Source organism: Tetrao urogallus (genome assembly GCF_951394365.1).
Source record: "Tetrao urogallus genome assembly, chromosome: 12".
In the NCBI taxonomy this organism is placed as follows: Eukaryota; Metazoa; Chordata; class Aves; order Galliformes; family Phasianidae; genus Tetrao; species Tetrao urogallus.
The window spans coordinates 17,701,145-17,719,728 of record NC_136825.1 but is presented as its reverse complement, the minus strand read 5'-3'; the positions used below and the strand labels follow the sequence as shown (position 1 = coordinate 17,719,728).

At 46.6% G+C, this 18,584-nt stretch overlaps 1 protein-coding gene across 3 annotated transcripts; it reads right to left on the bottom strand.

The window, feature by feature from the left end:
• Nucleotides 1-2,255: 2,255 nt before the first annotated feature.
• On the bottom strand, nucleotides 2,256-14,518 carry CTCF (CCCTC-binding factor; the record flags this gene model as incomplete). Of its 3 annotated transcripts, none has more annotated exons than XM_079541562.1 (10): nucleotides 2,256-2,437; nucleotides 3,604-3,771; nucleotides 6,250-6,385; nucleotides 6,850-7,032; nucleotides 7,987-8,147; nucleotides 9,720-9,869; nucleotides 10,676-10,796; nucleotides 11,931-12,064; nucleotides 12,911-13,081; nucleotides 13,729-14,518. In XM_079541562.1, 10 exons carry the CDS (start codon nucleotides 14,507-14,509, stop codon nucleotides 2,256-2,258), a joined length of 2,187 nt encoding a protein of 728 aa, XP_079397688.1. The 3 variants fall into 3 exon arrangements, with proteins under 3 accessions (XP_079397688.1, XP_079397686.1, XP_079397687.1); XM_079541560.1 differs by having other exon boundaries at nucleotides 6,253-6,385; nucleotides 13,729-14,509; XM_079541561.1 differs by having other exon boundaries at nucleotides 2,256-2,431; nucleotides 6,253-6,385; nucleotides 13,729-14,509.
• Between the last annotated feature and the right edge of the window lie 4,066 nt (nucleotides 14,519-18,584).

The window sequence follows — 18,584 nt, the reverse complement described above, 5'->3', positions numbered from 1 at the left end:
ACCCTTCCTGAAGACAGGTAGGATCTTCTTCCAGGTATCACAGACCTCCTCAGGTCAACGAGGAGGTTTCAAAGCTGATGGGCCACGGCCTCACAGTGGTTTCCTCAGCACCCTCAGATGCATCCTTCAGGCCGCCATTAGGTTTGGGCTCCAGGCCACCAAGCAGCAAGATAAGAGCATCACTGAATACCCTGATCTCTCTTCCACATTCTCCATGTCCTGCTCTGTTGAACAGCAACCTGGCCTTCTCCTTAGCTGCAGCTCCTCCTGCTCCAGAAGCCTTGTGAGGACAAGAGTAGAAGAGGTCGTTAGTTTTTCTACCACAGAAGCCAAAGAGAAAGCCACGGCTGGTGCTTCTTACCCCTCACTGACACCTCGGCTGTAGCACGGCAGGAATCAGTCCCTCTGAGTGTGGAAGCTGCCAGCAGTTGGGATCAAACTGAACGTAAAGCAAGGCACGGTGAGTGAGCACACACAGAAACCAGGTCAGCAAGGCACGAGGTGACAGATTGGGTGACGGAGGATGCTCCCAGGTACTGCTCCCATCCACACCCTCAGCTGGGCTGCTGTGAGGTCGCCCCAGAGCCATCAGATCAGCGAGCAGCCAGGCCAGCTTTCAAGCCTCCTCTTGGCCGCCGTCTCTCCCGAGCTGTAAGGTACAACCTGCACAACCACCAGCTGACAGCACCGTGATTTCACCCCACCACCCTGCATTTGGGGGGAGGAACACCCACAACGAGAGCAGAACCAGCAGCACAGCGACGGCTGCCCCCTGCTCCCACTGTCCTGCAGCCTTGCAGGAGGGGCAGTGCAGCCCAAAGAAAGCAGCCAGCGAGCACACGCGTTAATCCATTATTATTTATTAGCTGTACAGCAGTATATTCTCCTTCCCAGCTTTCAAACCCCATTACATATTTTATAACAGTATTTTTTTTTTTCCGTGTTGGCTTCCTAAAATAATGAAAAATATCACACAGTACAGCTAAGTACAAAAATGCATCAACCTAGAGTCTGATAGCTAAACTGATAGCTCTCTTAAAAGCGATACATAGAAGAAAAATTTGTTTGAAATCAGCAAGACTGAGGCTCTATAAAAAGCTTACATATTTTAACATGTGACAGTTTCATATACAGGCATCATTTGTATTTCACATTATTCCTTTTGTCTTTATTAGAGATCCAAAATTGTGTAATTACTGACCTATTAAAATTGCCCGGCCCGGGTTTTTGAGGGCTGCAGTGACCCACTTCAAAATCACTTCTGTCTTAACAAAGGATTCATCAACACAAAATACAACTACAAGATAGAGCAAAGAAAACGTAGTCGTGAGGTTATAACTCAAAAAGAAGGTTCCTTACATGTTCCCAACGCTGGTTTTGTGTGCTTTAAGAGCAGCCTTCACCCGTGGGCTTCTGCTGTTCCACAAGCAATAGCGCTGGGGACACATCTCCTCTGTGGGATCAGTTATCAACAGCCTTTCCAACATTTACACTATTGATCCTCTCATCACTTAGTTCAAAAGGAATTAAAATACCAGGGGGTTTATTTCAACTGTATCTTTTTTTTTTGCATACCTCTTAATTAATTAATGGAAAAAGATTAAAATGTAAAAAAAAAAAAAAAAAAAAAAAGTTATTTACAAAGCTTGACCATTACAGAAATGCTTTGCAGAAAGCAAAGCATATTAAAGGACAGAAACCAGTTGGAGCATGCCAAAACTACCGTGTGCAGCCGACTTGGAGAACCAGAGCTAGTCAGTGGGGGGAAAGCAAAAAACATTTAAAAAGTCTAGAACCCTCCCAAGTCTGCATTTACAGTTAAAAACACTACTGAGAGAAGGAGGCTCAAGGACTCTGGGATCTGGAAGGGCAAAGTCCGGAGTGGTTTACCACACATTCTACTCAAGGCTTCCACTTCTGTATCATAAAACTCGTTGCACGTAAAGCTGGCCATCCGAGGAGCCTGTTTACAATGCAGCTGAGAACAAAACCAATCAAGCACCTCACGGGAAACCCTCATGGACTCCGAAGCATTTCCTAATGTTCCATGATCCTGTAATGCTAACATAAAACAGCAAGTTCTAGTTAAATCACATTCTAACATCATTTTGAAGTTTTATTTCCCAGTATGTTTGGTAAAATGGTCTAAAATGATGCATTTCCCAAAGCCAAGAAAAAAAGGTAAAAGGAAAAATAGATTTGAGCCGCTTAAACACAGCCCAGGCCAGTTCAGTATCCGGCGTGGTCCTCCTCCATCACCGGTCCATCATGCTGAGAATCATCTCAGGAGTGAGGTCTCCGTTTGGAGCTTCCACTACAGCAGGCTGAGCTTCCTCCTCTTCCTCTACTGTTTCTGCATCAGGTTCTTTCTTTACTTCAACTATGATGTTTTCGATTTCACCAGTGTTCTGGTCTTCAACCTGAATGATTGCTGCAGCTGGAGGAGCAGAAAACAAAGGGGGAGAGAGGAAAACAACAGCTTTATAGCCAGCTCCAGAGCTGTCCTCATCAGACCACCTCTCAGTACACGCTTAGGGCTTTCGTATGGAAAAAGAAGGTGAGACCCACTCTCCCACTTCAGGGGAGAGTGACTCAAGCCTCCTCACTCATCTACAAACCCATCCCACAGAGTCACAGAATGGCCAGGGTTGGAAGGGACCTCAGGGATCACGAAGCTCCAACCCCCTGCCACACGCAGGGCCACCAACCTCCACATTTCATAGCAGCCCAGGCTGCCCAGGGCTCCATCCAACCTGGCCTTGAACACCTCCAGGGATGGACGGGGCATCACAGCCTCTCTGGGCAGCTGTTCCAGCACCTCACCACTCTCATAGTAAAGAATTTCCTCACCCCTGCATGAAGATGTGCTAACACTACAAACATAGGCTGCAACTTTAAGACCACATTCAAACAATGCATCTTGCACAGCAGCCAACAACAGATGTGCATGGAGCAGATCAGAGCAGCCCCTCTTCACACACAATGAAAAGCAAAGCTTCCAACTGAGGGAAGTCCAGTCACACTTGTGACTGCGTCAGCATGAGAAGTCTCTGCAGGCTGCTATGCAGGAAGGCCACACTGTAGCACTGAGCAGACAGCCAGGCCCCCAGACAGCTCTCACCCTCTGCAGGAAAGGGGATTGGCCCCTTCTGCCTTGTTCCCAGTATTTTTAACTGAGGCTTTGCACTTATTGATTTCTCTTCTCTGGAGAGCTGAGGCTACATCTGCACGCTCAGAAATGCAACCCTGAAGCATGCTCGTTTGTGCTAAGAATGCCACAGTGATTGTACAAAGTCACGTGAGCAGTAACTGTGCAAGAACACAAAGAAACGTGCAGTTTGGACACCTGTGAGTTGGGATAATAATGAAGAAAAAAACATCCTCTTCTTTTTTGCATAGTCTGAAGCAACCCTGCTTCCTCCTGACCAGAAAGCACTCGCAATTCATTTCAAGCACACGGTGCAGCCTTTGCAAAGCAGACAAGTGCAATTTTTTCAAGTTTTGTTTTGTTTTAAATAAGCTCTCTTGAGAGGAGCAGCTCCCTTATAAGAATGCTCCAATCAAAGGACAAAAGCAGTCTGAGCAGCACAACAAGTGACTTACGCTGGGATTGTTTTGTTTGGGTGGCAGCTTTGCCTGGGGGCCTCCCTCTCCTCTTCTTACTGGGAGGTGGTGCAGGAGCCTCCGGCTCAACTTCTGGTTCAGCCTCAATTTCTACTGCTGTCTCCTCTTCGTCTTCGTTATCATCCAGATCTGGTTCAGCGTTTTCCTCTAAAAGAAGCATTGGATCGAATCAGACTTCAGTTCAATCAAGACTGAAATACCTGCTTACAGAGAAGAACCACCAAATCCTCATCGAGTCAGAACAAAATGCTAATTTTCCCTGCCAAGAAGGTGGTGGCGTGGATGTCAGTCTGTCACTTCACCTTAGAGGCAACAAATTGCCATTTAGGCAAGTGTTTTTTATTTCTATGTTAGGCTATGCAATAAAAGCTCCTCTGAAGGAGCTCAGAGAGCCAACGGCAGGATGGGGAGCCCGTGTAACAGGCTGCTGGGCAATTCCACGCTCATTAGGAACCATCAGATCCCAAAAGTGCCACCTGGATATGTTTTCCAACAGACTTCACCTGGCAGCAGGGACTGCAGCGTCTCTATGACACATCCCAGAACTCGAGAGTGATCCAAAAGCAAGTCCCAACCCTCAAGAAACAACAGTGCCATATCTATCTGTTGTTGCTGTTGTTGTTAAACGAGTGGGAAACCAGCACTGCAGCTCCCTAGAAGGAACTTACCTCCAAGAACTGAAAACCTTAAGTTGAATGTGACAGTTCCACCCAGGACTGGGGGTTTCTCAAACACCAGAGGTGAACACGGTTCTACAGATCACACACCGTGCTTTCCAAACAGCAACATACCAACCAGTGAACAAAAGGATCTTCCCCAGCACCTCTTTCCCAAGGCAAGCAAGCCCACTACAGTATATTTTAAAGCCACGCAGCTCCCATCCAGCTCTGCATTTTGCTGCACTCTGGAACCGATTCCAATCCAACAGCCGCACAGCAAGCTGTATCTTCTTGCAGCTTTTATACTGTGAACTGAGCTAATCACTCCAAAGCCTCCACCTCCAAGCACTCCCTAAAGCTACCACGGTTGGCACCATCAACGTGCTCAGGACGCCCTGCACGTGAGCAAGGTGACTCATCACAAGGGCCTGCTTTGTCACAGCTCTGCTCACCATTTTCTAGAAAACGTGGCACTTGTAGAAACTCCTGAAGCTGCAGATCAAGAGATAAGAAAGCCAAATGCGAAAGCTGAACGTAGTTAGAACTGCTTTCTTACTGCTACTCAGCTCCTGCTGGTGAATCGCTTCTCCATCAGATGACTCCTGAGGAAGTCAGCCCAAACTTGGCAGCTCATCTGAGGCTGAAGGAGCTGCGTCAGCAGGGAGTCTGAGCCACAAGCACTCCAGACCCATCGGCTCACCTAACAAGCATGACTTGTGACCAGCTTCCTCACAAACTGGTCTGAACCCCACACCCACCCTATCAACTAGAAGCCTACAAACCAAACACTACAAGCAGACACTCCAGAATCACTTGGCTTTAATTAGTTTCTACCCAGATGGTTATTTTACTTCGCCCCCTAAATCCTGCCATGCTTTACATGAACTATTAGTTACCCACACTTCATCCAGTGGACTACAACACACCGTTCCCAAATATCTGTACAAACATGACTTTAAGAAATGACTTCTTATTAGAGCTTTGCTGTCAGGGTTTGCACAACCACCAGTTTGACCACACTTGTCCAAGGTCCTGTAAAACCTGTCTGTCACTTCAGATTTTCAGATACATTCCCTACCTACATCCCCTCATTAACTACATAAGGGACTTCAGATGAAAGACTGCTTTGCAATACTACTTTAGGAGAATCATCTCTGATCTGGTCTGTCTTTACACCCCATCTGGATTTTCTTGCTGAAGATATGATGGTTTTTCTTCCAGCAGGAAGACAGGCTATGAGTTTTTCCTTCATCAAGATTACCTCAGTAAAGGCAAGCAGTCTATCTGCAGAAACAGTTTGCCTCCCTGTTCTGGAGAAGCTTGCAGACAGCAGTCACTCTATTTTGAACTGCACTTTATTCACCTTTTGGCACTTGACTTGGCAAGCCAGGTGCCTCACAGTGGCCACCTTCCCAACATCAGTGCAAAGACATGTCGGGTGGAAGACACCAACAGCCCCCTGAGCCCTCAGCAGGTCTTTCACAACAGCCCATGAATTTACCAGCACTCTCTCTATCATTCTCTTGGATGTCCCATCCTTTCCTAACAGCAGCAGCCAAGCCTTTCAACACTGGGCTGGCTGTTCAGACATGCCACGTGCTTTCCTGCAGCAGAGAAGCAGGAACGTGTGACATTTCACACAGAGAAACACACCACTTCTTTTGGGATGCTGAAAACACACACAATAGCAGGAAGAACAGGGACCATGCAGCCAAGGCAAGGAGCTACACAAGTGTTTTGGTTTCCCCCCCTGACTACTTAGCCTCTAGAAAAGGACAGGATGGCAGAAACTGTGCCATCCCCTACAGGCAGTCATCTCTGTATTTGATCATAGACTGTCTTTTCGTTTTGTTTTTTAAACTTACCAACCACAGACACCTTTCAGTTACCAGAACAAACCTACAAAACATGCAAACAAACAGCACCCCAGGTGTGCAGCTCTCAGCACGCACTGCTCTGCTCTTACCACTATCAGAGGAATCTTCTTTCTTAGAGCGCATCTTCCTCTTTCGGCCACGTTTGCCCTTCTTTGTCTCTCCTCCATTCTCTCCTTCCCCACCATCTAGGCCAGAACAGTTATCAGCATGTCTGGCCATTGTGTTCTACTCCATGGAAGAAAAAAAACAAAACAACACAACAAAAAAAACAAAGCATGCATTGAAATTGAGACCAAGCACTTCAAGCACTCTGGCCCTATATTTATAAACATATTTTCGATAACCTACTTGTTGTGGTTTTTGTTGTGTGTGTGTCTATGGGTCTTTTCTCAAAAAAGGAAGAATAATTAGTGAAAACGACTCATTTATTTCAATAACTTTTATGAATGAAGTTGAATTTTCGCACTGCTTTTGATCTCAATATATGACAATGTTAGTTCTGAATTATATCAGGTGTCCTCCCAGAAAGAAGCAAGTGCTCCATTTCAAATGTCAGTACAGCTCCTGTACCTCAACCACCCTTTCCTCTGGGGAAACATGTCATTCTTCCTCTGTTCCCCCCCTCCCCACCAGCCCTCGTTCCACTCCAAAACAAAACAATGTTAATTCATAACAGTGTATTCCCTTACCCTGCGAGTGAATGTTTTACCACACTTGGAACAGACAAAGGCAGCAGGGACAAAGTTGGGGTCGTGGTATCGTTTGAAGTGCATATCGAGGAGCTGTTTCTGACGGAAGGTTTTATCACAATGGCTACAGGCATAAGGCTTTTCTCCAGTATGGGTCCGTTTGTGCATGACCATGTGCCGCTCCTGAGGGACAAGCAGGACATGAAAAGTAACCTGAGAACTCAGACAGACACAGAAGAGCTGATTTGTGGTCAAGAGGAGCCCAAAACTTTGCGTTAAGAGCAAAAAAGGATGATTCTGCAGGAAGTGGTGTACATCTTGACTGACAGCACGTTCAATCCCAGCTATTCCCATTCCATAGACTCCTACCAACTCTTTATCAACAGACACATCAGCACTGTGCCTTACCCCCCTTAGAGGGGCTCCCTATAGGTGAGCACCGCACCAAGAGACAAGGCCTCTGAACCCTCCTTCACCCCACTCCCTTCAAAAAGGGAGAGCTGATTTCATCTCAGCACTAGTGAGGCTGCACCTCGAGTACTGTGTCCAGTTTTGGGGCCCTCACTGCAAGAAGGACATTGAAGCCCTGGAACGTGTTCAGAGGAGGGCAACAAAGCTGGTGAGGGGTCTGGAGCACAGGCCATATGAGGAGAGGCTGAAGGAGCTGGGAATGTTCAGCCTGGAGAAGAGGAGGCTCAGGGGAGACCTCATTGCTCTCTGTAACTTCCTGAAGGGAGGTTGTAGTGAGCTGGGGGTTGGCCTCTTCTCTCGTGTCATCAGTGATAGGAGCAGAGGGAATGGCTTCAAGCTACGGCAGGGGAGATTCAGGCTGGACATGAGGACGTATTACTGTTCAGAAAGGGTGGTCAGGCACTGCAATGGATGCCCAGGGAGGTGGTGGAGTCACCGAGCCTGGGGGTGTTCAAGGAAAGGCTGGATGTTGTTTTGAGGGACGTGGTTTAGTGGGAGCTATTGGTAATGGGTGAACGGTTGGACTGGATGAGCTTTGAGGTCTTTTCCAACCTTGGTGATTCTATGATTCTATGATCTTGACAGCCAGACCGACTTCACAGCAAAGGCTCCTCCCTCACGTTTTGCGAGTTGAAGCTCCTGAGGGGTGCCAGCAGCACAACTTACCTGCCTGCACGCATAATCACACTGGTCACACTTGAAGCGCTTCTCGTTCTTGTGAGACTTTTGATGCTGGATGAGGGCATAGCGCTCGTGGAACACAGCGTCGCAGTAGCGACACTTCTTGCCCTGTTCAATGTAGGAATGCTGCTTTCGCAAATGAACACCTAGGAGCAAAGAATCACAGGCTTTCATCACCGTGGCTTTCCATGACAAGTCCAGCCCGCCGTCCCTGAGCGCTACTCCCCTCCACGCGCTCTTGGGTTCAAGTCAGGAGAGCGAACCATTGATTCAGAATTCCACCAAAGAAGTAAGACTCACAAATAAAAAGCAACCAGAACGATTTAGAGGCAGAAATGTCTCTGCCAAGCTTTGCCACAAGATCCCACATTTAGCAGTTGGTAGCAATCTCTTGGCACAGTGCATTTCCTAGTGATAAAGGGTTCGATGTTACACTGCATAATTTAAGTCAACAAATTATATGCAAAAAAGCAGCACTTTAAATGAGTTTTTCAGACAGTGGACGTTAGCCTCAAAACAGAGCAGACAGCAGGGACAGCAGGTCTGCTCCTGTCAGCATACACCCACAAGGACTCTCTTGGAGGACAGCACAATGTGATTTTTTGCCAGCACTGCTTATGCAACACACAAAGATTACAGAAGTAAAACAGTTCACAAGCCACTTAAGACTACTCTACTGTGAATTGCCTGAATTCAGTCAGAAGCCAGGTAATAACATTCAGAAACAGGATTTTCTGCAGGATTAGAAGCCAGAGTGACAGGGCTAGAAGGCAATAGGGATACCAGCAGATAATCCCCAACAGAGGTTTTAGTCATTTCTTCAAAACACTCCAACTGAGAGCACACCACAGCTGCACAAAGCAGCCCCTTGTGGACTGAAACGCTCCTGGAAGAACAAATTCTTCATTGCTAACATCAGGTTTTATTTCTCTGGTGTAAATCAGTTCCGATTGCTCTGGTAGGCACCTGACATCAGCTGGCTGCCACCCCTCATTGTGGCACTCCTCATTCGTTTTAATTGGAAGGCAGCCTGCCTTTCCATTACGTGGTTGGTATTTTGCTTACAGACTGAAAGTTCTGCCAAATGGTGGCTTCTTCCTTCTCAGCTGCTCTGGGCTGACATTATTTTTCACCTTCTTGTACATCAGAGAGCTTGCCTGCTGGAATCACTGGGTACTGCTCACTAGATAACACTCTCTACTGCAAGGACTCAGGGCTTTTGTGGCAATTCTGTCTCTCCTATCCTGTCTGTAGCACACAGCTCCACTTCCTGGAAAATGAAAGTATTTGTTCACATTCAAGCCCATTAGCTGGGTGCAGACACACGTGGATAAACGTAACGGTCTCCAACATGCAGGAGGTCAAGTCAGTTGACCTTTGGTTTCTCAGACCTAATCCACATGCTGGACTGAATAAATGCCTCGTTTCTAAGAGGCACTTTCAGTCCACACCTATGGGCCTGAAAATCACTTGCCTTGTATGCTTGAAATGCATCCTACACTGGATGCATAGAAGAAACAGAAAAATCTCAGTCTGCAGCAATTATGGGAAGCTAAGCACGTGTTACAAGCCCCACTTCTAAGCCTGTGCTTCACTGGGTACAGTTACCAGAACTGTTAGGTTAAAAAGTAGACAGCATTTGGGTCAGATGAACTCTAATTCAGGGAAAAGGTTTCTGCAGCACTTCCAACAGACGAGCACATTTCTGAGGTACATACCCAAGTCACTCTTTCTCGCTATCACAGTATCACAGTGAGGACAGTGAAATTTGGCCACGTTCTCCGTGTGCTTCTGCAGAATGTGCATCTTCATGGTACCACTTTGAGTGAAGCGAGCATGGCAGATGTAACATTCATATGGCTTCTCTCCTACGGTAGCAGAAGGAAAAGAAATAGCACAAGTGCTTTTACTGAAATGAAATCCAACCAAGAAGCCCCAAGCTCTCAGAAACTTGCAATAGACAGAAGGCAGAAATAGTAACTCACTGTCTCTTTCTCTAGAACTTTTTGTTCTTGTACGCATCTTTCTACAAAGAAACTCAAGTCTACTCTTTAAGCACAGCAGTTAATTAATACCCTTAATTGCAGGAAGTGCAGAGAGGACCTACCTGCAGGCTGCCAGAAAACAGCAAGCAGAAGCAGATTTTCTGAGGGGTAGAGCTTCAAATTACTCAATAAACTCAAATTACAAGTGCAGTTCTCCCCCCCGCTTCAATTTTAGCCATATAATCAACCTGGCATTCCAGCCAACACTCTGTGCTAAACACAATTGCTATTTCCATCAAAGAAAAAATTGAGGATCTTTATGCCCTACACGTATGAGATGCTTTTGCAAACATGCTGAGCACGAAACTGAAAATGGCTCATCTTCAACTGGAGCACGAATAAGGGAAAAAATTTCTTCTCTGCTTTCTACAAGTGGCTGTATTTTATTACCTCACAATGAAATTGGAATCCTCCAAGCTCCCTTCTCAGGGCAGTAATTCCTGTTGGCTTATGTATTTACTGGTGCTTATAAATTACAGTGTATATTTTTCAGCTACAAACCGTGATAAAGATTTTACACGAAATAAACGTTTACTTCGCCAATTAAGAGCGCCAGTTTCATTCAGCACTCTGACACCAAAACACAGAAGCCACCAAAATTAAAAAAAAAGCAAATGTGTCAACAATACCAGAGTGGGTCCTCATGTGCCTCTTCAGTTTGTAGGTATCCCTGCTGGCATAGCTGCACAAGCTGCACTGGAACGGACGCTCTCCAGTGTGAGAACGAATGTGGCGTTTCAATTTGCTAACCTGAAAGAACAGAAGCAGATGAGCAGGTCTGATTTCTGAAAGCACAACGAGTCAGATGAGAATTTCAGGTGACTGATTTTTGTTTTATCTTGACAATAAGACAAACTCAAGCAAGCACGTTTCAATTCTATTCTCGTGCTGCACATAACCTCCCCCTCCCACTGTACTTCCCAACGATGCTCCTAGCCTTGCTTGATGCCTGTTCCCACATTCAATGCAGACTCTATACAGCCTCATTCTCACCTCACTGATTTGAGGAGAGGCTGAAATGTGAAGTTACCTCAGAGAGACACAAGAAAGTGTTCTGGGAGAGTCAGCACCCAAGGAACTTTGGAGGTGGGGACAATAGGTAGCGCAGTGTCCTGCACACCATTTATTTCTCCCCAGAAGGTGCTTTCTGCTAAGTTACTTCAAGTGAGATGATCAACTTGGTACAAACAATTCTAGATCTACAATCAACAAGGTGAAAATTTCTTTCTCTCCTGCTTTTATCTAGAAGGCATGAACCAAGTCATTTTCTACTCAAGTATGAGCATGCTGCATAAATGGAGAACTGCTGTCTGCACAAGGGAGCACAAGCTCACATTAAAACAAATCTGGTCTTAATTCGTACCATGAATATCACTGCAAGTTTGACATTCAAACCACAGCACTGAAGTCACAGCACAGAGATAAAGACTGACCTCCCTACTCAACATTACCCATTGACCTGCCATTGCACACATTGCATTTTTAAAATCACATCTCTCATCTAGCTCAGATTTCTTTTCCCTACCATGCTCTGTAATTTCTGTCACAATATTAAGGCTGTCCTGAAGCACAGGTAACAGTCCTGCACAGGATAGAGCATACAAGCAAAACTGCATGCTCCGAAGTAAATGAGACAATCATTTGATATAAGCAAAGCTGCTTTTTGCTTCAGGACTGAAGCAAAGGGTCATTAATTTTGGCTGCAGACACCCCAACGTGTCAAATGCACAGCCCTAGAACTGCAGGGCACCTGAGGTCTAAATGCACGGCCCACATAGGAGAGGGCTGCCTCCTTCAACACGGAGCACGCTACAATTCCTTCCATCTTCTGAAAGACCCATTCATTTAGCCCAACACCACCTCAGCACCAGCCAGCTGACGTACCTCCACACTGGCATAGTCACACATGGAGCATTTGAAGGGCTTCTCGTGGGTGTGTTTGTAACGGCGGTGCCGCACCAACTCCCCGCTGGTCACAAAGGCCATGTCACAGTCTGGGCACTTGTGAGGGCGAGTACCTGAGGGTGGGCAGCAGAAAGGGAAGGAGGCATTCAGGTGGAGTAACAGAAGAAAGTACGGCACCATCTTTTGCGTGGTATCAAAGATTAGAGAGCTGAATGGAACATAAATATGACCTTTGTATAAACACTGAACTGAAGGCCTTCTTAGGGACTGAACATCCCTTCTACAAGGAAGCAAACTCCCTTATTCTCTCACATCACTCAGTAACTCACAGACCTCACACTGCTCAGCTAGGCACGATGTGGGCACAGGCAGGCAGAGCAACGAGGGATACGAACTATTGCTTTTTCGAGTCTCCTGCAGAAGTCACAAGAGGATTATTTAAGTTTCATCACTGTTTAATTACCTTTGTACACCAGAATTTAAGTAAGAGCAATAGAAGGATTCTACAGATCATACCAGAAAGTTATACTGATGTAGCTTATAACCCTTTCTTTTTCCCTCTCTCTCACTCCCTTCTGCTTTCGATTCTCTCATTCTTAGCTCCAGCTTCTTTCTTCATCTTACTTTTCTGCAAGAAGCAATGGCCACACAATGCTTAGGATACAACCACAAACGTCCAACACAACTGGATTTCATTATTATTATTATTTTTTTTTTTTTCTAAGTTTAAGCTAATTGCAGGGCCCAGGGCTGGCTTTTTTAAATCTGTGTATAGAATGGATGAGGTCTGCACCTGACCTGGCCAGGCAGAGAACACCTGCATTCATGAGAAAGGGACAGCAGCACTGCACAGATTCTTCCTTAGCTTGTTTTGTAACTGGAATCAGAAAGATCACCTTGCTTTTGTCCTAAAGGTGGAGCAAATCCCACACAAACAAAGCAGGCAAAAGCAGGAGTACCTGTGTGAGTGTTGAGGTGGTTCCTCAGTAACGTGACTGTCCGAAATGCCCTGCCACAGAGGTGGCACTTGTGTGGTCTTTCATCAGTGTGGCTTTTCATGTGGCGGTCCAAGTTGGAACGGCGTGGACAAGTGTAACTGCACAGTTCACACTGGAATGTCTTCTTTACACCTAGCCATGAAGGAAATCAGCTTTACTCAAGGGTACCGTGGGCTACTGCATAACACAATAATAGGTCAGCAGGGAAAAGGAAACACCGTGGAGGTTTAGCTAATGTGAGAAGCAATCTTGTACCATTACATCCAATTGTACATCCTTAGGAACACAGGCAGTGACTAGTTTGGCTTGAATTTTCCATTCCTATGCCAGCACTCAGTGTTCCTGCTCCACACTGAAAAGGGTTCCTTAATTTACAGGTTTAAATTTCCCAAAAGGAAAGTACATACTGCTGTATTTTATATCATTTACCCTATCCAGCACTTTGTTTAAAAAAGAAAATAAATCACAAAGCTAGCTGCACTGTTGGTTCCTAATGTAAAACACGGACGCAAAGTCTTTAATATGTATTAGAGCAGAAAACAGAATCTTTTCAACTGTAGTGATATGGGCATACTAATATCACAGCATCACACTGAAGCAAATGAACTCCTTTACAGCCTACGTGCCCGAGAAACAGCAGAACTGAGTGCTATTAAATGAGGCAGCAAGGGACACTGGCATGCCTGCTTTATTCCTGCTTGCATCCACTGAGTCACCGCAACCATACTGCAAGGCTCCCCCCCCAGCAGATGCATTTTCAGAACGCACTCACAGCTTACCTTTCTTTTTAATTTTTGTTGGTTTAGGTGGCTTCATGTTGCCCACCACCTTCTCTGCATTGACCTCAGACAATAAACCCTCCTGCTGCTCCTCCTCGAAGTCATACACAGAGACATCCACATCCTTGCCCTCCTCGGTGTAGCGAAGCTTACTCTTTTTGTTTTTCTTTGTTTTTTTGGCTGGTGGCTGATAGTCTGGATCTTTTTGCCAATTGGGATCTTCTTGTGGCTGAAGTTCCCCTTGTTCCAGTGTCTCCACCTCTCCATTAGCACCCACCTTCACGACCTGGAAGCCTTCCGGTAAAGGCAGGGTGTGACAGATCATGGGCTCTCCCTCCTGCAGGCCTCCTTTGGAAACCTCGTTTTCATAAGCTCCCTGAAGTTCTTCCACAGATGTGGTGGCAACGGGTACAGTCACTGGAACGGGTACTTGGACCAGCTGAAGCTCACCAAGGTTTATAGGCTGCTCTTCCATATTAACAACCTGAAGCGTTATGATCTGCGTGTCATCCACCGTAGCCTCCGTTTCCTGAGGCACGGCACCTTCCATTACTTCAGTCTTCATCTGAAGAAGAGTTGGATCCAGCTGCTCCATCATCACCATCTGCACGCCGCTGTTGACATCCTGCACCACCTCCCCTCCGTCTGCCTGGTTGGGAGCTATGTGACAAGCCTCGTCCTCCTGCCCTCCCTCGCGGCGTCTCTGATAGGTTTTCCGCTCTTTCCCCTTAATAAAAGTTTCCGATTCCTCCACAATGGCTTCGACTGCTTCACCTTCCATTTCACCTCCCTGTTGGAAAAAACAAAAGAATGAGCGTCGGGAATCAGCCGGTGCCTTTCAACAGCTGCACCAACCCTCCTGAAAGGCAAACGGCCTAAGCGAGGCGCTGCAATGCTCTTATGTCCAGCAGACCGACTGAGAGCTGAAAGGATTTCTCCTTACCTGCCTCCTGCCACCATAAACCAAGGCAACCGAGGATGCTGCCCGCAGCGAGACACCCCCACCAGTTATTTGGAAAGCAAGGAGAAGTATTACGTGAGATGCACAGTCTCGATTCTTAAGAACTGCAAATCCCACAGGCAAGATCTACTGCAATTTCACTCTCTACTGAGCCTCTTTAGGATTTCACTTCATTTAGATTAGTAATACCAGAGTCTGTCTTTGGCTATACGTGTTAAAGACACAAAAGTAACATACTGTCACAGGCAAAGAGCTGACATGAAGCATTAAGCTTGAGAACTGCAAAGCTTTTTCAGGAGGAAAAAGGACTAAGAATGAAGACTTCAGTTCTTACAGTTAGAAATTCCTCCAGTTATATTCTTACTTGTTTTCTATATGCTTAAGTTTCTCCTACCGTGCCTGCTAAGGAAGTAAAAAGGCTCCAGGCAGCGAGGCCTGTTTCCTGTGAGCAATGCAGGGCTCCCATCTTGAATGAGAGCACAGTGCCCTCCTCGGGCAGGATGAGCACAGCATGCCCAGCTCTAGCTTCATTTCAGTGTGAGGGATGGTGGCTCGGAGCAGAGGTGCCAGAACAATGCTGCTCCCACTGGGGACACCCACATCCTCGTGGTCTCACTATTTATATTGCTTCCCAGGAGCAGCAGTGGTCTCCAGGGGGGATCAGCCACCCAGAGATGCTGCCATATGGCCCCAAAGTGCCTCCCTGTAGGGATGCTGCCCTCTTCCTTCACCACCCATCAGCATCCAGCCCATTCAGACGCAAGGCTGAAGCACACAAGATGATGTGAGAGCTGAATGCCAGGCAGCAGCCACAGGAACAGTGCTTTGCTCCCTGCCCTCTGGTAAGGGTGAAATCATCAGAGCAAATGGCCTTTCAATGATCTCAAGTGTGAGGAGAAACCTCTTTAGGTTTCACCTTTTCCATCCTCCCAAAGGAAGGGAGGACAGAGCTAAAGAAAAGAACGTGATAAATTGGGTGGGAGGTAACAAGACTGCAGATGAGGAAAAAATGGCACAAGCCCATCTGCAGAACTAGCAGTTCCACTTGATGGAACAAAGCAGAGGTCAGCAGCTCTGACACTAGCACAGCCAGTTCCCAGCAGTCCAGGTGGGGCTCTCCTAAGGCTCTCTTTAATAACTGCATCATTCAGGTTGGCAATAAACCTGTAAATGCACCTAGGAGTGAGCTCCCAGACGCTGCACAGCAGGAGCTCCATGGGTGGGAGGGAGCAGCACCCCTTGGTCACACACCAGGTTGCCCCTGTGTCCCCAGTCAGCATCCAAAGACTCCAGCATGCTGCTTATGGTGTCAGGAAGGTTTACCAGCTTAGGAAGGCAGGCTGCTGCTTTGGTGAGCGAGACTTCAGCCAAAGGACACACACAAGTGCAGAAGTGTGCTGCCATTCACCTGAGCCATCCCTGCTCTGTCTCCCACCCTACAGATGGGCACTGCTCAGCATCTCTCACTGCAGAGCTCTTGACACACATGCCCTCAATAGACTCTAAATGAGACACAGCACCACACACCAGTGAGCTGTGCTGCCATAGCCCAACTCGCTGGGTGAGAAACGGGGATGCCTACAGAACAGACCCTGTTTTAGTAATTAAGCGAGTTGCTTACCTAAAAAATTGAAACAAGCAGAAATAAATTAGGGTATGCATCTGGTAAAAGTTGGCAGCTTATTTCAAAGAAAGAAATCAAAAGGTTGCTTGAGATAAATGTAATCCCAGCCAGCCCAAGTGCATTAAGCACAGGCTATCCTAGCTCTGCTTCTATTAAGATGCTATAGCTGGCCAACATTTACTGCTTCCTCACTACTGCCCATCTTTAGTTTGCACAACAGTGCCATAATCACCAAGATTCCTAGGTTTATCAACAGAAAGACACAGGCAGCAAATCCAGAATACGAACTGGGTGCAGGAGCTACCTCCTCCCACAGCCTCACGCTCTCCATTTCTGTGTATGCCAATTCCTGCTCTCCACAGTGTGGCACTCAAACCCAAGAAATCCTCACACAGCAAGGGAAGCGGTACAAAGAGCAGAGAGTTCAACCAGAGCTCAGATTAGATACACAAGGACTGAAATTTCATAGGAAACTCTCATTCATTTGTTGCTAATTGCTCAGAGAAACATAAAAGATGAATAGGGGCAGATATCCCTAAGCATTCGATCATAAATGAAACACATGCAAAGGCTTAAAGCTGTGCTGAATTAAGAACAGGGTGGAAGAGAGAACCAACTTTTTCTTCTACTGAAGGTAAGCCTATCAAACGTCATGCTACTTGATACAGCTTGAGACAGGCTGCTTTCACAGTGCTATCACAGCTGCTGATGGTAGGAAAGCTGGCATGCCTGAGAAACTGGGAATTTTGGTTTAATCAAGGAATTCTCTCATGCTGGAAACAGAGCTTTGGTTTGCCTGCTGCATTAAATCCCATATCCACTGGTTATGAGTGCTACAACCATTTCCAGCTGCTCTCATTTCCTTCTTGCCATCCAGAACACTGGCACTGAAAGCATTAAAAGAAAATAAAATCAAACCTGCTACTTGATAAACATCTATTACAGCTTTAATTATCTTTTTCAAAGGCACTCCCATTGATTCACTATTAAGCAACTACTCTCAGAAATATGTTTACCATTTCATACAGAATAAGCAAAAAGAAAAACACCAACTTCATAGAATCACAGAATGGCTTGGGTTGGAAAGGACCTCAAGGAGCACGAAGCTCCAGCCCCCCTGCCCCAGGCAGGGCCACCAACCTCCATATTTAATACCAGAGCAGGCTGCCCAGGGCCCCATCCAACCTGGCCAACCTATGCTTATGTCTTTCCTGTGTATAAAAAGCAGCCTTTCAACGTGAGAAAGCTATGAAATGCATAAAGAGCCACAGCTGAAGTAAAGGGCTACCAGTGTAAAGCCATGGAAGGATGGTTTCCCTAAGTACTGACCCACAAAGGGACTGGGTGTGGGCAGACAGCTCTGATGGTGCCTGCAGTCCTATGGCTGCTACCCAGCCAAGCTGTCTGTGCTGAAGGCTGGCCTCCCTAACAGGGCAGGGAGAAAAGCACATTCTTCCAGGGAACGACTCAAAGCATATAAGTGGATGCCTATGCCAAATTACCATCCAGAGGAAACCACCCTTACTGCCATTAACCAGACAGGAGACAAGATTCTGAACTTGCACAATGTTGCACAATCACTTCAAGAAGGAAAACACCATACTGCTGCTGAATGAGCTGCTCTCACCTCCGCTTTGCCATTCCCTTCTTTGCATTGACAGAATAATACACCCACCTGCATAACGAACACCATCAATAACTCACTCCAGCTGAAAACTAACAGAGGAAGAAACGGTTAATTACGATAGAACACACAATTCCTGATGTGATTCCTCCCCCACGAACGCTTGGGCAGGCACAGAGGTAGGGTAACAGTGCCAGCACTTCAAGCAGCAGGAGCTTTGTGTCCCTGAAGCCAGGTGGCTGCACTGAGCTGTGGCCCTGCACTCTGTGCCATTCTGCCATCCACTGAGCGAGCCTAAGAGTGAAACTGCTTCCTCTCAATCATCACGCAATCCCACAGGTCGCAGCCAGTTTGTGGGCACCTTCCTCTCTGCGACCAACAGCATTCAGCTGTGATCAAAACCACACACTATTTCACACAGCTAGTTGCAGACTGTGAACCAAAGTTACCTGTCACTCCTGCTTATGTGAAGGCAGCATGTTTTCATCCAGATGTTATCCAGATTTTTACCTTTTTGCCCTATTAAATCCTCCAGAGCAAAGTCAGCCCATCTCCCTTGGATGCAGGTCGTTCAGCAGCACTGTGGGCAATGAATTAGGCTTACAGTGCATTCCAAGCACTACAGCTAACTCAAGGCCTCTACAGAC